Source organism: Leucoraja erinacea, chromosome 2 (genome assembly GCF_028641065.1).
Source record: "Leucoraja erinacea ecotype New England chromosome 2, Leri_hhj_1, whole genome shotgun sequence".
NCBI classification, from domain to species: Eukaryota; Metazoa; Chordata; class Chondrichthyes; order Rajiformes; family Rajidae; genus Leucoraja; species Leucoraja erinaceus.
In genome coordinates, this window is record NC_073378.1 from 65,406,534 (window position 1) to 65,426,760 (window position 20,227).

Genomic DNA, 20,227 nt, shown 5'->3' on the forward strand with positions numbered 1-20,227 from the left:
GGAAGGCCAAGCACTGCCATAAGCTCAGGATTGAGGAGCACTTCAACAACAACTCCGACCCCCGACGCATGTGGCAAGGCATCCAGGCCATCACGGACTACAGACCCTCCAACATCACCCCCACATCCAGCGACGCCTCCTTCCTTGAGGAGCTTAATCACTTCTATGGCCGCTTCGACAGGGACAATCTAGAGACAGCCATCAAGGCTGTGCTACCTGCCGATCACCAACCCCTCACACTCACCCCCTACGATGTGTACGTGGCACTGAGTAGGACTAATGCACGTAAGGCTGCTGGCCCTGACGGCACCCCCGGGCACGTGCTCAGAGCCTGTGCTGCGCAGCTGACAGATGTCTGGACTGACATCTTCAACCTGTCACTTGCCCAAGCAGTTGTCCCCACTTGCCTTAAAGCCACCTCCATCGTGCCAGTGCCAAAACACTCCACTGCGGCAAGCCTCAACGACTTCCGCCCAGTTGCACTTACCCCCATCATCACCAAGTGCTTCGAGAGGCTGGTCCTGGCACACCTCAAAAGCTGCCTACCCCCCACACGGGATCCCTATCAGTTTGCCTACCGCAAGAACAGGAGTACGGAGGATGCCATCTCAACGGCACTTCACTCCGCCCTCTCCCACCTCGACAACAGAGACACTTATGTAAGAATGCTGTTCATCGATTACAGCTCAGCATTCAACACCATTATTCCATCAAAACTGATCGCCAAACTCGGTAACCTGGGCATTGACCCCTCCCTCTGCAACTGGATATTGGATTTTCTAACCAACAGACCCCAGTCTGTGAGGTTAGACAAGCACACCTCTTCAACCCTCACCCTGAACACCGGCGTTCCTCAGGGCTGTGTGCTGAGCCCCCTCCTCTACTCCCTCGTCAACTATGACTGCACACCTGTACATGGTACTAACACCATCATCAAGTATTCAGATGATACAACGGTGATTGGCCTCATCAGCAACAACGATGAGCTGGCCTACAGGGAGGAGGTCCAGCACTTAGCAGCATGGTGCGCTGACAACAACCTGGCCCTTAACTCCAAGAAGACCAAGGAGCTCATTGTAGACTTCAGGAAGTCCAGAGGCGGCACGCACACCCCCATCCACATTAACGGGACGGAGGTGGAACGTGTTTCTAGCTTCAGGTTCCTGGGAGTCAACATCTCCGATGACCTCTCTTGGACCCACAATACCTCTACTCTGATCAAGAAGGCTCATCAGCGTCTCTTCTTCCTGAGGAGACTGAAGAAGGTCCATCTGTCTCCTCAGATCCTGGTGAACTTCTACCGCTGCACCATCGAGAGCATCCTTACCAACTGCATCACAGTATGGTATGGCAACTGCTCTGTCTCCGACCGGAAGGCATTGCAGAGGGTGGTGAAAATTGCCCAACGCATCACCGGTTCCACGCTCCCCTCCATTGAGTCTGTCCAAAGCAAGTGCTGTCTGCGGAGGGCGCTCAGCATCGCCAAGGACTGCTCTCACCCCAACCATGGACTGTTTACCCTCCTACCATCCGGGAGGCGCTACAGGTCTCTCCGTTGCCGAACCAGCAGGTCGAGGAACAGCTTCTTTCCGGCGGCTGTCACTCTACTCAACAACGTACCTCTCAGTGACTGCCAATCACCCACCCCCCCCCCCCCCCCCCCCCCCCCCCCCCCCCCCCCCCCCCCCGGACACTTATTATTTTGAATATGAATCTGGTCATTGCCATCAATTAATTCCACCTGCCTCACTGGGCATTGTCCCAGGTTGAACAGCTAATTTGTTATCTATTTGACCCTTTATTTCTTCCACACCTCAGCACATCTGCTGGTGAAATTCTCATCCATATCACCCGCATACTGCAAAGCTCACCTGACTTGATTTTTATTTCCTACCATCCTTGAAATTCAGCTTGCTTAAAATCCTGCAACGTTCTAATTCAGACTATGAATCGTTTACCCATAACATGAGTGTTGAGCAGTGTCTCCAAGTTAAATTTCCTATCCTTCTATTTCAATTCGTAAGCCTCACTACTTCCTAATATTTTTTTCACCCATGCCTCCAGAACATTCAAATTGCTCCAAATCAGGCACAGACCCACTTTCTTCATGCAATGTCAGATAATCTGACTGTTCCCTCCCAACACAATTTGTCTTCTCAATCCTTTAATGTTAAATTATAAAACAGTTAATTCCTTCCACAGACACTGCGTAACGTGCTGATTTGCTCCTGCAGTATGATTTTTGCCCATGATGCCAGAATCTGCATTCTATTATGATTCCATGATCCCATAAAAAGCTGTGTATTGTTTTTGGTAGTGTTGGCTTGGAAGCCAGGAGTCCTTACTATGACTGGAATTCTAGTTCTTTTTGAAAGCGCCACTCACAACCAGTGTACTTAAACCCATTGCCCAAAGGACAGGGCACTTCCTATATTGTCCAGATCAAAGATGGATGAGCGGAAAAATAACGCAAATACTGTTAAAATTATGTGAACAGAAAATGGGTTCATAAACGTACATTTTACGCTGTCACCCCAACTTTAGCCCTTTGTAAAAATTCACCCAGCTTTGTGTGTAATTTATAATATGGATGGTGTGGAGATAGAGCAATACTGAAAAGACAAAGCAAGTTAATTTGATCCATCCCTGACAACTTCTCAAATGAGTCTTTGGTTACACTAGGTTGACATTTCAGTATTGTTTTGAAAAGATTAATTGCTACAAAGTTGCTCTATTCTAAATTAGATATAAAATTAAACTCCTGTCTGCTCTGGGAGTTTCAGTCAGTTGTAAAAGATTGCGCAAACACATTTGAATAAAACAGGCAAACTCCCCATCTCCTGGCAAACACCACTTAAAACAGATAGCAGCTGTTTCTGGAGTCTTGCTGTGTGCAAATTGCTCTCCCATTTGCACATATAAAACACTGACCATGCTTCAAAAATAATTAAATGTATGCAAATTAATGTTGAATTTCCAGAGAAATATATCAACGTGCAAATTCATCTTTAACATATCCGTTGAATTAAATCCCATAAAAACAATGATGTGGTCTTTAATGACACCTAAACAGTACTTCCCAATTCATCCTATTTTGGTGTACATAACAAAGCACTCAGGAATTAGCTTCCGTTCTTTTCTAGCCCTGATTTAAGAAATGTATCAGAATGGCTATTACCTGAATTTGAAATATGTAACCATCCTATTTGGTGTTTGGTTAATCAAATGTGAGAAAAGATGTGTCACAGCAGGAACACTGAGTGAACATTGCAGAGGGGGAAAACAAGCCATGCAAATCCTCAGGGCACCTGATCTATCCCACACTTCACAAATTACTTTGCCTGCTCTGCCTCAAAGCAAAGATAATCTAAATAGATTACTATCTTTATTAGATCATCTTTCCTCTCTATGCATTTATTGTGCAACTGAAACCACAGCAATATGCATTTCGAGAGAAAATATGTCATGGCTTCAAATTAATCATTTGTCTGTTCTTTTGATGTATTAGTTCATAAAAAAGTTGCAGGTTGGAGTTTCCAAACCAAATGTGAGGGATGATTGACAGATCTTATGGGAAAGTTTACAGTTGTGGGGGAGTCTTCAATTTTTATGGACTTGACCTTGCGTGGGATCTGAACTGTGAGACTTTTAAACTACTCCTACTGATGTGAGAATGTGTCAGTTTGTGCAAAACAGCTTTCTCAGGTAGCAAGACAAAATGACATAATGATTAAAACACCTCCAACTTCATAATTGGAGTTAAAATTTATATCTATGGTGCTATTTTTTTCTGCACTAAGTATAAGTATATCGGTTTTACAGTGGTGCAGTGGTAGAGTGGCTGCCTTAATGTGCCAGAGTCCAGGGTTGGATCCTGACTATAGATGCTGTCCGTATGGAGTTTGTACGTTCTCCCTCTAACCACGTGCGGTTTCCTCGGGTGCTCCGGTTTCCTCTCACACTCGTAGACGTACAGGATTTTAGGTTAATTGGCTTCGATAAAGATTGTAAACGGTTCCTAGTGTGTAGGATAGTGTTAGTGTACAGGGGTCGCTGGTCGGGGTGGACTTGGTGGGTTGAAGGGCCTGTTTCTGCACTGTATCTAAACTAAACTAAACTAAGCTGAATGCAACTATGTTTATTTCCGGATCATATTGTTAAATTTATTTAATTTTTTAGAAATTTTCCAAATGTCTGAAGATCAGAGACATTTTGGCAGCAAATATATCAAATGGACTCCTGAGCAGCCCATGGGTGGGGTTTTCTTGTTACCATCTGCAATCTTGTCAGCGATCATGGTCCACTCTGCACTTCATAAAGCGCCACAGCAACATCACCAGTTGGACCTTAGAAACCACCTGACCTTGGACATTTGGTATGGCTATGCAGCTGGCCCAAACTGTTGACCTGGATTTACTTGGTTCAACCTAATAGTCGTCAGTATATTGCATGTCTAAATGAACTGTTGTTCATATTAAAGGATGACTTTATGGTTCCTGATGTATTAAAAGAATGAGCATACTATAAAAAAGTCATGAATTATTGCAATATCAACTAGGAGCGACTGGAAGATATTCACCAAGTTCAATTATGAACACATCGTAAGTATGGATGTCAGATCATTCAGTTTCTCCTGTGTATATTGGCTGCTGGACCCACTTTTCAAATGCACATTGAGAATGACATGTAAACTTCAGTATAATGCATTCTAGCTCCACTGTCCTTTCTTCACTTTTCTATTGTTTTATTTTGAGTGGCTTCTTTAAAGATAAGGTTTGATTTTTATATTTAAAATAGTTTTCTTACCCAGTAAGAAATGGACACAAAAATGATTGGAACCGGGAAAAAACACGGATATAATAAATTTAGATTAGTTTTGAGATACAGCATGGAAATAGGCCATCAGCGCCAACCAGCGATGCCCGCACATTAACACTATCCTACACACACTAGGGACAATATCTACATTTACCAAGCCAATTAACCTACAAACCTGTACGTCTTTGGAGTTAAAAGTATAAAAGTTAAAAGTATATTTGAAGATTGCTGCATTTCGTTTTTATTTTCTTGCTGTTTTTTTGTGTGGATGTGACACAGTTATAGGGAGATGCAGTATAAAAACAGTCATCAAAAATGTAAGTAGCACATAATAGATGATAATGAACTGGCATATAGTCACTGGCTATTAATCATCTATTTAGAATACTTTTTTTTTAATTCTTCCCACTCTATTACTATCATTTATTATTGCATCTGTAGTAATAATACCATTCTATTACTTACCTGCACATGAGAGGGCAATTTAAAATGGTTAATAAACCTAACAATTCTTACATCTTTGCAATGTAGGAGGAAACTGGAGCATACTGTATGCAGGAAAACGACACTGTCACAGTGAGAATATACAAGCTGCACACTGACAAGCGAGTGTGCGTGTCTCTTTGTAAGTCCGCAAACAGAAACAAACAGAAGTTATCAGATGAAAGATTGGATTATGAAAAATAAGATTGTACAAAAATGTACACCAATTTCAGCCTCTTAATGCAATGGATTATTGTTCTGCTTTAAAATGTTAGAGTGAAATTCACGTTGGACAGAGCTAATCAGCCATTTGCTTCCTACAGTTATTTCTGAGGGACTCAGAAACAAGTTGCCAGTTCATCATCATCCAATTTGTGCTGCTCTTTTTTTTCCACCGGCCCAAGACCTCTGGAACAAGTTTACTTTCATTGTTATTATTGTTATTTTCCTCTACGTAAGGCTTACCCAACAGGATGACAATGCAGAGTAGAATGGCTATCAATGCACCAGTGCTCAAACCAGCTGCAGAGAGATATGCTTTGGTGCTGCATGTACGAACTTTGCCATTCCTCTCACAAGCACACACCCTAATAGTAAGAGTACTGGTGCTGCTCAGAATGGGACTCCCGCTGTCCGAAACCACGATTGGTAGCTGGTACACTTCCTGTAGGTGCCGACTGAATTTTCTGCGCCGTATCATAATGCTGGCTGTGCTGTCTGTAACAAGTATAACACATGTTAATTAAAAACATAATTCATTTGAAAGGATTTGCTTGTACGATCAATGTTTAAAACCCATTGAAACATTACAGTGCATTAAACAGCAAAGATGTTCATAACATTTGCAGCAGTAAAGTATGGAAAATATAAACCAAACAATTATGGTTTTTCAATGAGATTATCTGCATTTTTGTGTTATAGGGACAAAATCCCTATTCACGTTGATGACTCAACCTGAACCACAGGCCATTTCGCCCATCAAGTCTTCTCTGCCATTCAATCATGACTGATCTATCTCTCCCTCTTAACCCTATTCTCCTGCCTTCTCCCCATAACGCCTGACACCCGTACCCCTGACACCCATACCCGTACAAGTCATGCAGTGTGTATCCAGGGAGTTGGGCAAAAAGTTAAAAAGCAGGACCTCGAGGGTAGTAATCTCCAGATTGCTCCCAGTGCCTCATGCCAGTGAAGGTAAGAGGAGATAGGACAGGTGAATGCATGGTTGAGAGATTCAGGGCAGCAATTAAGATTTTTGGACCGTTGGGATCTCTTCTGGGGAAGAAGAGACCTGCACAAGAGGGATGGGTTGCACCTGAATTGCAGAGGAAACAAATATCTTGGCAGGCAGGTTGGCTTGTTAGACTCACACACTCTCCAGAGCCCTATTTTTTACTGTGCAGTTTTACCCTGAGTTGACTTATCAAAAAGCATCACCTCACACTTGTTATAGACACATTCCATTTTCTGTTCCCTTGTTGATCCAGATGCTTTTGCAAACTGTGATTCCCTTCCTCACTATGCACTATACTACCAACATGCTTATTTATTAATCACATTAACTATATTGTCATTCAAATATTTAATATAGATGACAAACAGCAGCAGACTCAGCACAGATCCCTGCAATACACCATTGATCATAGGCCTCCAGAGAAACAACCCTCCACTGCCATGCAGGAACTTGTCAAAGGTTTACTAAAGTCCATGTTGACAATGTTTACTGCCCTGCCTCATCAATCCTGATGGTGACCTCTTTAAAATTATATAATATTTCTGAGACATGATTCCCAACACTCAAATTTGTGCTGACTATCTTTAATCAGACATTGCACATCCAAATGCTGGTAGATCCTGCTCCTCAGAATCCCCTCCAGTAACTAACCCACCAATTATGTCTGACTCACTGGTTGCTATTCTGATTTGAATTATATGACCAGCGGTGTACAAGGGTTAGTTCAGGGACCTTAGATGTTTGTGATAAGTATTCATGACTTGGATATAAAAGTAGCAGGCATGATAAGTGAATTTGTTGTTGAAACAGAAATGGATGGTGTTGTAGATATTTGGTCTACAGCAGCATATAAATCAGCTGGAAAGTTGCTGGACATATGGAAAGTGGAATTTAATCCTGAGTGTTAGGTGATGCACTTCTGGTGAACAAACAATGGTTGATGAAGAAAGGGATCTTGGGGTACAAATCTATACATCTTTGAAAAAGGGAGCACAGGTGGGCAAGATGATGAAGAAGGCATAAGGAATATTAGCCTCATTGGCTGTAGTCTCAAATATAAGAGCTGTGGCATATTAAAACAATGGTTAGGCCACATGTGGAGTACTGAGTGCAGGATTAAGTGCGGAGGAAATACACCTGGATTGGAGTATTTTAGTAATAAGGAGATACTAAATTGAATGGCTTTGTTTTCCCTGGAGCTGAGGAAGCTGAGGTATGATCAGAGAGACAAGTACAAAATTATGAGGGGAAAAGTTAGGATTGATAGTATACAATGCCCTCCATAATGATTGGGACACAGCAATGTCATGTAAATGAAAGTAGTATTTGCCTCTGTACTCCACAATTTGAGATTTCTAATATTTAAAAAAATTGCATGTGGTTAAAGTGCACATTGTCAGATGTTAATAAAGGCTTTTTCTATACATTTTGGCTTCACCATGTAGAAATTACAGCAGTGTTTATACATACTCCCCCCATTTCAGGGCATCATAACGTTTGGGACACAGCAATGTCATGTAAATTAAAGTAGTCATGTTTAGTATTTTGTTGCATATCCTTTGCATGCAATGACTGCTTGAAGTCTGCGATTCATGGACATCACCAGTTGCTGGGTGTCTTCCCTGGTGATGCTCTGTCAGGCCTGTATTGTAGCCATCTTTAGTTTATGCTTGTTTTAGGGGCTAGTCCCTTTCAGATTTCTCTTCGGTATATAAAAGGCAGGCTCAATTGGGTTCAAATCGGGTGATTGACAGGGTCACTCAATAATTGATCATTTTTTAGCTTTGAAAAACTCCTTTGTTGCTTTAGCAGTATGTTTGGGATAATTGTCTTGCTGTAGAATGAACCGCCGGGCAATTAGTTTTGATACATTTGTTTGAACTTGAGCAGATAGGATGTGTCAATACACTTCGGAATTCATTATGCTACTGCCATCAGCAATTGTACCATCAATGAAGGTAAGTGAGCAAGTACCTTCAGCAGCCATACATGCCCAGGCCAAAACACACCCACCAGCGTGTTTCACAGATGAGGTGGTGTGCTTTGGATCTTGGGCAGTTCCTTCTCTCCCTCCATACTTTGCTCTTGCAATCACTCTGATATAAGTTAATCTTTGCCTCATCTTTTTCCAGATCTGTGGTTGCTCTTTTAAGTACTTCTTGGCAAACTGTAACCTGGCCATCCTTTTTTTGCGGCTAACCAGTGGTTTGCATCTTGCAGTTTAGCCTCTGTATTTCAGTTCATGAAGTCTTCTGCGGACAGAGTTCATTGACAAATCCACACCTGGCTCCTGAAGAGTGTTTCTGATCTGTCGGACAGGTGTTTGGGGATTTTTCTTTATTATAGAGAGAATTCCTCTGTCATCAGCTGTGGACGTCTTCCTTGGCCTGCCAGTCCCTTTGCGAATAATAAGCTCATCAGTGCTCTCTTTCTTCTTAATGATGTTCCAAACAGTTGATTTTGGTAAGCCCAAGGTTTGTCTGATGTCTCTAACAGTTTTATTCTTCTCCTGTCATTGGTGCTGTCGTAGGTTGTTGCCAGGATGACACAGGTTGTCGCTAGGTCACGTTGGTTGTTGCCGGGTGTTGATTTCAGTGAATTCCATTGATCACTACCTACGTCAACCGGCGACAGGTACCGGCGAATGAATTGTCTTCAGTTGTCTTCAGTTGTCGCCGACAGGGTCGTTGCTTGTCGTAGCTTGTCGCGGGTGGATGTAGGTTGACTTTGGTTGTCGTAGATTGTCGCTTATGTGGTCATAGGTGCGGTCATAAGTGGATGTCCTAATGGGTCGCCGGTTTTCGGTAGCTTGTCATAGCTTGACGTCGACTGGGTGGTAGGTTGTCGTAGCTTGTCATAGACATTGTCGTGGGAGGGGGTCCAGTCGTTGTTTTTTTTGGCGACCTGATACGACTGTGACATTCGCCGGCAGTCGCCAAAAAAATCACCTATGTGGGACAGGCCCTTTATGCCTGCATTAAGGAGGCAATTAAACACACCTGATCAATTACAAGTGAAGACATGTGTCCCAAACATTATGGTGCCCCGAGATTGGGGGGGGGGGAACTATGTATCTACACAGCTGTAATTTCTACATGGTGAAACCAAAATGTATAAAAATGGCCTTTAATAAAATTTGACAATGTGCACTTTAACCACATGTGATTTTTTTCTATTACAAATCTCAAATTGTGGAGTACAGAAACAAATAAATAAATGATGGGTCTTTGTCCCAAACATTATGGAGGGCACTGTAAATCTTTTTATCCCTGGTGGGGGTACCTATGGCAAGAGAATATAGGTTCATGGTAAGTAGTAGGTGGTTTAAAGAGGATCTGAAGGGGAATTTGTTATAGACGACAGTTGGAGTTTGGAAATGGAGTGCCTGAAGTCATTGTGGAGGGTTCACAACATTTAAGAAGTATCCAGACAAGATCATGAATTAGCACAGCAGAGAAAGCTGTAGTGTAGGAAGGAACTGTAGATGATGGTTTACACAGACGATAGACTCAAAATGCTGGAGTAACTCAACCGGACAGGCAGCATCTCTGGAGAGAAGGAATGGGTGACGTTTCCGGTCGAGATCCTTCTATGGACCTAATATGGGCAAATGGGATAGTTACATGGGGTGGCAAGGACATGGTGGGCTGAAAGGTCTGTTTCTGTGTTATATTACTCTATGACCTATCATAGAAGCATAGGGACAGGAAGTGGCTATATAGTCCTCAAGCCTGTTCTGCTACTTGATAATGGCTGATCTGGGACTTAACTCTAGACCCCCAATGGTTTGTTAAAGTTGATCAATAATAGATATAAAATATACAATGGACTATGGCTTGGAAACAGAGTTCCAATGTTTTCCTTGTGTTTTGTTCCCAACATTGTCATGATTGGTTGAATAACCTTCTTCTCTGCCTTCCACCAATTTCTCCGATACAATTATTTGCATATCATTTTCACATATACAGTATGTTACTAATCTTTGATGTACTTGCTACAGTATATTTTTACGATCAAATTGTTCCTAAATTCACTCCATTATTCATTCACAATATGGATCAAAGGGATTATTCACTTTAATATATATATTTTTTGTAAATCAAAGAACAGTTCCCAAGCATTGACAGATCTATAAATATGACAGTGCATGTAAATTAAAATATTTCCATCTAAAAAATAATTTAATAAAAATATGACATGAAATTCTATTGCAGTTTTGTAATGCAGTGGATAATATATTCATAATAAATAGTGTAACAATCTATATTGAAATCACAGGTACAAAGTATTTATATGTTAATATTCCTGTGAACTTCAAAGACTTTATGACTGACGTTGCTTTGATTCTTTGAAAATACGTGAAATGTGAACTAGTGTCAATGTTATGTTGCTTGAATTCATCAGTTGTGGCAAATGTAATCACCTATACAAAGGCAAATCAATTTAAATGGATGATTTTCAGAAAGCATATTACCAGAAAAGTATGAATTCCCTTATCAACAAAAGAACATGCCCGTTTAATTAATTCATGAACTTGTCTTCAAAATAATAAATCACTATTTCTACAATTAACCAGTTAACCAAGCAAAATAAGCTAAATCGGTACGTTGAAAATGTATACAGTCTTTATTTCTTCACATATTCATCTGTAAATTTACTGATATCTAAATTGTTTGCGTAACTTTACGTTCCTAATTAGCTTATGAACTAACTTCAAATGCCAGAGTTATGATTTCCAATTACTTTGATCAGTTTTGAAATGTAACTTTATGTTTCTGTCATGCCTTCTGGATGTCAATGACAGACTGGAGAAACAACGAGCAACTACATGAACACCAATTTAACAGTGGGGGCCTCATGTTACCTGTCACCCATTGCAGAAGTTAGAGAGGCAATTAAAATGGAAGAGAAAGAGATACAATATTGAAACTGTAAGTAGGCAGGACATTGAAGGGTTCCACAATGAAGAACATACGTTCACTAGATCAAAGTAAAATCTCCTGCATTAATACTTGGAAAATAAGCATTAAAATCAACCTGAAACGGCACCCATTAATTACTCCTCTCTAGAGAAGCTGCCTGTCCGGCTGAGTTACTCCAGCATTTTGTGTCTATCTTTGGTTTAAACCAGCATCTGCAGTTCATCCCTACACATAAGCTTTCTAATTTGTTCTCCAACCCTATGCTCCCATCCCCAACTTCCTCCATATTGTTTTTACTATTGCCCATCCTGACAGAATGTGTATTGACAAGTTGTATTAATACTGCTTCTTCCTTCTCAAATGACAGCCTCCTCTTGAACATCAAAAAAACGAAGGAGCTGATCATGGACTTTAGGAGGGCACATCATCCGAGGACGTACACTCCATTGAGTATAAATGGGGATCCTGTGGATAGGGTGAACTGTTTTAAATATCTGGGAGTCCACATCTCTGAGGATATGACATGGTCATCACACGCCTCAGCACTGGTGAGTAAGGCAAGGCAGCGCCTTTACCACCTCAGGCAATTGAGGAAATTCAGAGTGTCTCCGAGGATCCTCCAGTGCTTCTACGCAGCGGCGGTGGAAAGCATCTTGTCCGGGAACATTACCATCTGGTTCGGGAATTGCTCTGCCAAGGACAAGAAGGCTCTGCAGAGAGTAGTGCGTTCGGCCGAACGCACTATGGGAACTTCACTCACCCCCCTGCAGGAACTATACAACAGGAGGTGCAACTCCAGAGCAAACAAAATCATGAGAGACCTCTTCCACCCCTGCAACAGACTGTTCCAGCCGCTACGGTCAGGCAAACGCCTCCGTTGCCATGCAGTGAGAACGGAGAGGTTGAGAAGGAGTTTCTTCCCAGAGGCAATTCGGACTGTAAACGCCTTTCTCACCAGGGACTAACTGTACAGAACGTTTTTCCTTCTATTATTTATTATGTAAAATAATATGTGTGTTATGATTGTGTTTATAATTTGTTTGGTTGTTTTGTTGTTCCGCGAGCATTGCCACTTTCATTTCACTGCACGTCTCGTATGTGTATGTGACAAATAAACTTGACTTGACTTGACTTGACTTGAAATATGAACTGACCTGCTAAGTATGTTGCCAAGTTCTGTTTGTATTTCAAATTTTTAGGACAGTGACTACGTGTGTTTGCACAACTTAAACCATCCTGTTTTTAAGATTGGCAGAGTGCAACCTAGCGAGCAGAAGTAGCAATTCAGTTCAGAACGTTTTATCGGAACACTTTTCTACAATTATTTTCACGTCACTTATATTCTGAATATGGATAATCACCTTGGTTATCCCGCAGAGTAAAATTTTGGTTTGGCGGGAAGGTATCAACAAGGGAGAAGTGAAATTGTGGTCCATTTGCAAAGTCGTCCTTGTCTGTAGCACTTACTGTCTCGATAACCTAGAAAAGGCAAAAAATACATAAATTCTGATAATCTGACGTGCTTAATGTGAATTTTGATACGCCTGATACGTTATATGATTTTACAAAAAAAGTTACATGATTTGTTTCAGAAAACTGAAGCATGTTATTTTTACACCTAATTTGAAAATTACACGGCACAAAACGCATTTTGAGATTCCTCCTGAAAATTTCATTTATGATAGATTGCTCTAAACAAACTAGATTTTGGCCTTAAACACTGCTTACAAAATGTAGTTCTGCTGAAGCCACTGGGATATTTTAGCTATTTCAGAAGCAGAACAGAAAATCCGTAATCATTACTGAGACGATTAGTGCTACTGACCAGGGATGACGTTCTAGCCGATAATATTTATTATATTCACATGATCGAGCTGTTTCCCACTTTCCATATCATAAATCATAATATCATTGATCTATGACAATTATTGCAAATGAAAATATTTCTGGCATACCTGACCAGGTTTGGCATTTTCACAAAGGATTGTGTCATAATCTTTCACAATCTCTGGAGCATTATCGTTGAAATCAAGAACTTGAATAGTAACTGGAACTTGAGTAATCTGAGATGGGCTGTCTATGAAATAAATAAAAGAAAATTACATATAGTCTTAATTTCCATATCAAAATGACTGCAAGGTTACATACAGAGTGCAATAATAACATTAATATGCTTAAATAGGGGGCAATATGACAAACTTTCAAAGGAGAACTTGAATTGCCCCCAATATAGATTAACATGGGAATTGTGGTATTTTGAAACTATCTAGTCAAGGTTCATGAGGTAACTACCAACTGCAGATTCAAAAGATATTTACCATGACTTTTAAATATATTTCCAACATTTTAATTAATAGCTTTATATGTTATAAAGGAATGCTAAGTCCAACTGAATGTCATGTTTAATATTTTTCTCTTGTTATGAACATTATGTAACACAAATTTATTTCCCATATGAAAGAACTGAAAAGGACCATGTGTTTAATTTGTTGATATCACCAATATTTTTGATATCTTAAAATAAATCAGAGAATATAAAAAAGTTGAATTTCATGTTACTGTATACAACAATATTCATATTCAAATGGAAGTGCTTGCAACAGGCCAACCTATTTGCAGGGCCACATGACTAAATGGATGCCATTTAAGGATGCCTGAGCAATTTGAAAGATTTAGGAATTACAGTAATCATAATTTTAAATTCAAGTTCAAGTGAGTTTATTGTCATGTGTCCCTGATAGGACAATTAAATTCTTGCTTTGCTTCAGCACACAGAACATAGTAGGCATTTACTACAAAACAGATCAATGTGTCCATATACTATAATATAAATATATACACACATGAATAAATAAAATGATGAAGTGCAAATAACAGATAATTGGTTATTAATAATCAAAGTTTTAACCGAGCCAGGTTTAATAGCCTGATGGCTGTGGGGAAGTAGCTATTCCTGAACCTAGTTGTTGCAGTCTTCAGGCTTCTGTACCTTCTACCTGAAGGTAGCAGGGAGATGAGTGTGTGGTCAGGATGGTGTGGGTCTTTGATGATACTGCCAGCCTTTTTGAGGCAGCGACTGCGATAAACCCCCTCGATGGAAGGAAGGTCAGAGCCGATGATGGACTGGGCAGTGTTTACTACTTTTCTCTTTCTAATGGATTTTGGTTATAGCAGACCAAATCTGTTGTAGACCATATTAGTTATTTCTTGGAATGACCACTAAGTGAATGGAGTTTAGTTTAGTTTTAGAGATACACGTACTGTATGTTGATGATGCTCTGTGTCTTCTACTGTCCTGACTATTGCACTAATGAAAACTTTTTGAATACTTTGGAGAATTGCTCAGTTGAATAGTGTTTTTGAACTATTTTAGCTTGGTTTAATTTAGAGATAAAGCATGGAAAACTCTGAGCCTGTGTTGATCAGTGTTCCACTGTACATTAGTTCTATTCTACACACCAGGGACAATTCACAGTGTGTGGGATAGAACTACAGCAGCAGTTCTATCTTTCCTCCCGCATTGCCAAAAAAAGACATTGTCACAGCATGGGATTCACCCAGACACTCTCCTCCCCCCCCCCCCCCCCCCCCCCCCCCCCCCTCCCCCCCGTAAAGACTTGCAGGCCAATGGCATTACTGGGCTCCACGAACTAATGGAAGGCCTACCAAGCAAGAGACCTGGAGTGACCCCAGACCCCAAACCCCAGGTTCCCCCAGCGCCCCTGCCCACTCACCGCCCCTGTGCCCCGCCCCTGGGAGCCCTGGCTCGCCAGGTCAACCTCACACACCAGTGACAACTCATAGTGTGTAAGATAAAGCTAGTCTACTGGAACACCCAGAGAAATCCCACGTGTATCAAATCCAGGCCTCCGGTGCCATGAGGCAGCATCTCTGTCAGTGACTCACACATCGCACAGAAGCTGAGGCAGCTTCTCCACCAGTGACTCACACAATGCACAGAAGCCAACCAAACCACAAACCTCTGCATGCCTCTACAACGCGGTAGAAAATCAGAGCACCCGAATGAAACCCACGCTGCCATGAGGAGCGCCTGAGGTCTGGATCGAACTTAGGTCTTTGGTGCTGTAAGGGAGCAACTCTACCATGGTTCCTTCCCAAGGTATTGAGCATTTGGTGTCCTTTAATGTTTATTGTGCAGTGATGTTTATTGGCTGTTTTTCCAATAGTACTGTACATATTAACCTACTTATTCGGTTATAACGGACAATTGGTAATAACGGACACCATCTCCTTCCATGTGGTCTTGTATAGTGAGAGCTTTCTGTACTTAAAGTAGTAAAACACATTCATGCACATACTTACCATGTTCTGATGCAATGACTGTCATATTGTGCCAAAGTGCATCTTCTCTATCAAGTTCCTTTGTGGTCTTAATAACCCCACTGTTAGGATCGATGCTGAAATACCCCTCTGCTTCATCAGCATGTTCAATGAAGTACCTAACAGGAAGTAATTTAAAAAATACTGTAAGATTCACCGTAAGACCAAATAATAAATGAATTTCAACTTAAAATTAACGACTTATTTATTTCACAAAAACATACTGTTCACATCTTCCTATTTAATCAGACTATCAGACTCACGATGAGTGGTTTATTGTTTAAGAACTGTTTTGTACTGAAAATAGGCTCTCATTTACCTGAACAATATATGTGATAGGCACAAAATGCTGGAGTAACTGAGCGGGACAGGAAGCACCTCTGGATAGAAGGAATGGAGCATCGAGACACATCTCAGACCTGGTCCTTCTATCCAGAGAAGCTGCCTGTCCCGCTGAGTTATTCCAGCATTTAATGTATGTCTTCGGAATAAACCAACATCTGCAGTTCCTTCTTACACAATATATGTGATATATTGGAAATGGTAGCAATAAATTACCAAAAAAAAATCAAGGTTAGGATGTAAAAAAACTGGAAATTATATTACCCTTCTCTAACTTCAAGCCATCACACAAAACTTTACAACCAATTAATTCAGATATAAGTATAATCGTAATTGTAGAAAACAAATTTGTCTCTGGCAGCATATTCCAGCAAAAGCAAGGTTATACATCTGTTTTGCTGTTTGTGACCAAATGCTTTGTGCATGGGCCTGGCCTGCAAATGCAATAGAGCAACAAGCCAAAGGAAATATGTGATACCAAGGAGAGTTCCATTTTGTGCAAAAAAATTAAAGTATGTGTCCCGTTGTTAAGTAGAAAGGTGGCAAGGCATTATGTATCTGTGGGATCAGTAGGCAGGTAGACTTGATAGTGGGCAAGAGAACAGGATCTGCTATTAGATGGGCGATAGCTTTGGTGGTTGGGGGATGCAAGAGATTGGTGGTTGACCTTTGAGGTCAATGGCTAAAAAGAGATGATGCATAGTCAATGGAGTTAGAGATTATTGAGGAGTTAGAGTTATGTGATAAGCAATAATACAAAACGATACAACTGTTCTAATTGCATGCAGTAATCTGTTTTAAGTTTAAAAGGACAGTTTTGTGAACAAAAGCACTGTCTGCAAAGTACACATACTATTGCCCCCCTGCAGGAGGTCCTCAAGAGCTATTGAAATTGTACCGAATCACGTGCTATTATCTTTGTTCTTAAGAGTATAACGACTCGATGTACTTAAGAGTTTGGAGAGATTCTACTTCCAGTGATAGGGTTTGGAAACACTTCATCACAAACTGAAGTATTGTGTATTCAGTTGCTGTTGAACTTCATTGAAGCAGCACGAATGGTTGCAAGATATGGAAGTGTTAATTCTGGCCAAATTGGAGAGGCCAGGACACTAAAATTGAGTAAAGGCTTATGTGCTGCTAGGCCATTTGGTCAATTTAAATGTGCCTTCTGCTGAAATGGGACAAGCTGCAAAATGGTGATGCAACCAGAAATGGTGACAGTTTGTCTAGAGCTTAGATAAGTGCTGCAGGAAGAGAATGGAACATCTGCAGATTCTGACAATTAGGTGTAAATTGCATGAAACGGATTGGATGAATGCAAACCAGGCATACACATTGTAAATATTGTTGCAAAGCTTTACTTTTTTAGATGTTGATTGGATTAAGTGTTGAGCCTTGTCTGGGTTTCCTGACTATCAAGGCACATGTTGCACCATTCATCTCTGTTAAGTTGCATCTAGAAACTTTGTCAGATACATTGTATTGGTCCCTGTATTATTGGGTTGGGGAAATGTCTATCATGTACTGTGTTAATCGATATCTGTTATTGGGCTATATAGAGACCCATGTGGTTCGGTCCCTATGTATAGAGACCCATGTGCTTCGGCCACCTATAAAAAGCCGCTCCCACAAGGTCCTGTGTTGATCTTCTGGGAGAACGCTTGGGACTGTGTGACCTTCTGGAGTGTCTCTGCTTGAATGAGGTGAAAAGGGCTTGGCCAGGCAGGTACAAGGATCGAACAGACGGTGGTTAGGTATAGTAGTGGGAACTGTTATTGTGTTTTTCCTAAATAAAGTTTAGATGTGCAAGTGCTCGAGTGATTTTTGACTGAAGCTAGACTGGGGTGAAGCTTAGAATGAGCTATTTACAGAAGCATGATTCCAGAATATTTTGACATTTTACTTCTCCTCATCATTCTCTCTTTGACTTCTCTATCCTCAGCCTCCTATATTATCTGGGTTTTTTTACTTTCTGAATGTCCTTCCTCAGCCTCTGTACTTATTTAAAATGTTACATTTCAAAGGTTTTTCTGATCGAATGAGATCTTGCTCGCGTCTGTTTCACTCTGTTTCACTCTCCGGTGATGTTGCTGACCTGCTAAATGTTTCTTCTTTTGTTAATCTCAGATAATGAGCATAAATTACAACTGGTAAACCTGTGGTGCAATTGATTAATTAGCCGAGCTTACTGATACATGATGTGGAACAAATGTCAGCCTTTTATAGGCCACACATAAGGACTGCACATTCAGAATGAAAAATGTACTCAGTCTTAAAGAGGAAATACATGCAGTACTCTTAAAAAAAAAAAAAAGAGAAAAAATAAATAATGTACCAACATCTGATACCAGAACAGCATTACAATGAGAACTAAATCTTTATCTCTGAATATTTTCTGCATCCTTTGCATTGCTTTCTTGTAGTTTTTTACCTTGAACATATATCTTTGCCAGCATATTTATAGGGGTGGGGTAGTCTGGTAAGCATCAACCTACTTTGTTTGGTTCAAATAGGGGATTTGGGCTGAATGTAGGCCTTGTGGAACATAGTCAGCACTCATCTCTGCAACTGGACCCTTGACTTCCTGACCAACAGACCACAATCAGTGAGGAAAGGGGATAAATCATCCTCTATGATAATCTGCAACACTGGTGCTCCACAGATATGTGTTCTCAGTCCCCTTCTTTATTCCTTGTACACCCATGACTGTGCAGCCATGTACAAATCCAACTGAATTTACAAATTCATAGACAATACCACTGTAGTGGGCTGGATATCAATTAATAACAAGACAGAGTACAGGAAGGAGATTGAGAACCTCGAAACCTGGTGTCAAGACTACAACCTTCCTCTCAATGTCAGCAAGAGAAAAGATATAGTGATCTACTTCAGGAAGTAAAGCTGTATATATTCATGGCACCAAAGTAGAGATGGTTGAAACTTTCAAGTTCGTGGTAGTAAATATCACCAGCAACTTCCCCTGGACTAGCCATATTGATGCAATAGCCAAGAAAGCACTGACTCTACTTTCTTAAAAGGCTTAGGAAGTTCAGCATGTCTCTAACAACACTTACCAACATCTTCAGATGCAGCATAGAAACCATTTTATCTGGGTTATATCACAGCATGGTTTAGGAAGAACTCCATCCAAGACCACAAGAATTTGTCGAGCATTGTGGATGCAGCCCAGACCATCACGCCAACCAATTAATTTCCATTAACTCTATCCACACCTCACACTGCCACAGCAAGTGGACTTTACTTGGCTTTATCTTGCATTAATGTTATTCCCTTTATCCTGTACCGGTACACTGTACACCTGTTTTTTTCTCTGTGATTCTAATAAGGAATAACATAGCCTAATACACTGTGTGGCAAGAATTTATATTATCACGTGTAAATTAACTGTTTGAGTGCCTGATGGTGGACAATGATTTTGTAGTGTAAAGATCTCTGGTTATATTATATTGTTACTGGAGAGATCAATTTCTGAGATATATTGCTAGAAGTAAATATAGGTTGAATTTTTATACTAAGTGCAAAACTGTCAAGAGTAATTCTTCAGACATATCTAAAGCTTCAATTGGTGAATATAATTTCATTTCGCAGAATCTTGCCATCAGGAGAAAGGTGCAGGAGTGTGAAAACGTTGACATCCAGGTCCAGAAACAACTTCTTCCCAACAACCCTCAGGCTATTGAAGACTAGTCAAGTCAAGTTTATTTGTCACATACACATACGAGATGTGCAGTGAAATGAAAGTGGCAATGCTCGCGGACTTTTGTGCAAAAGACAAACAACAAATCAACCAAACAAATTATAAACACAATCATAACACCCATATTCTTTTACATAATAAATAATGGAAGGAAAAACATTCAGTAGAGTTAGTCCCTGGTGAGATAGGCGTTTACAGTCCGAATTGCCTCTGGGAAGAAACTCCTTCTCAACCTCTCCGTTCTCACCGCATGGCAACGGAGGCGTTTGCCTGACTGTAGCAGCTGGAACAGTCCATTGCAAGGGTGGAAGGGGTCTCCCATGATTTTATTTGCTCTGGAGTTGCACCTCCTGTTGTATAGTTCCT

General features: G+C 40.7%; 1 protein-coding gene across 5 annotated transcripts in view; it reads right to left on the reverse strand.

Moving 5' to 3' along the window:
- The window catches only part of LOC129710935 (cadherin-18-like), a 757,826-nt gene that overhangs the window by 16,812 nt on the left and 720,787 nt on the right, over positions 1-20,227 (reverse strand). For all 5 annotated transcript variants that reach the window (XM_055658275.1, XM_055658245.1, XM_055658266.1 and 2 more), the window contains 4 exons: positions 15,781-15,917; positions 13,413-13,534; positions 12,819-12,936; positions 5,767-6,018 (listed from right to left, as the gene is read on the reverse strand). In XM_055658275.1, coding sequence (XP_055514250.1) covers positions 5,767-6,018; positions 12,819-12,936; positions 13,413-13,534; positions 15,781-15,917 — 629 coding nt within the window. The remainder of the gene's footprint in view (positions 1-5,766; positions 6,019-12,818; positions 12,937-13,412; positions 13,535-15,780; positions 15,918-20,227) is intronic.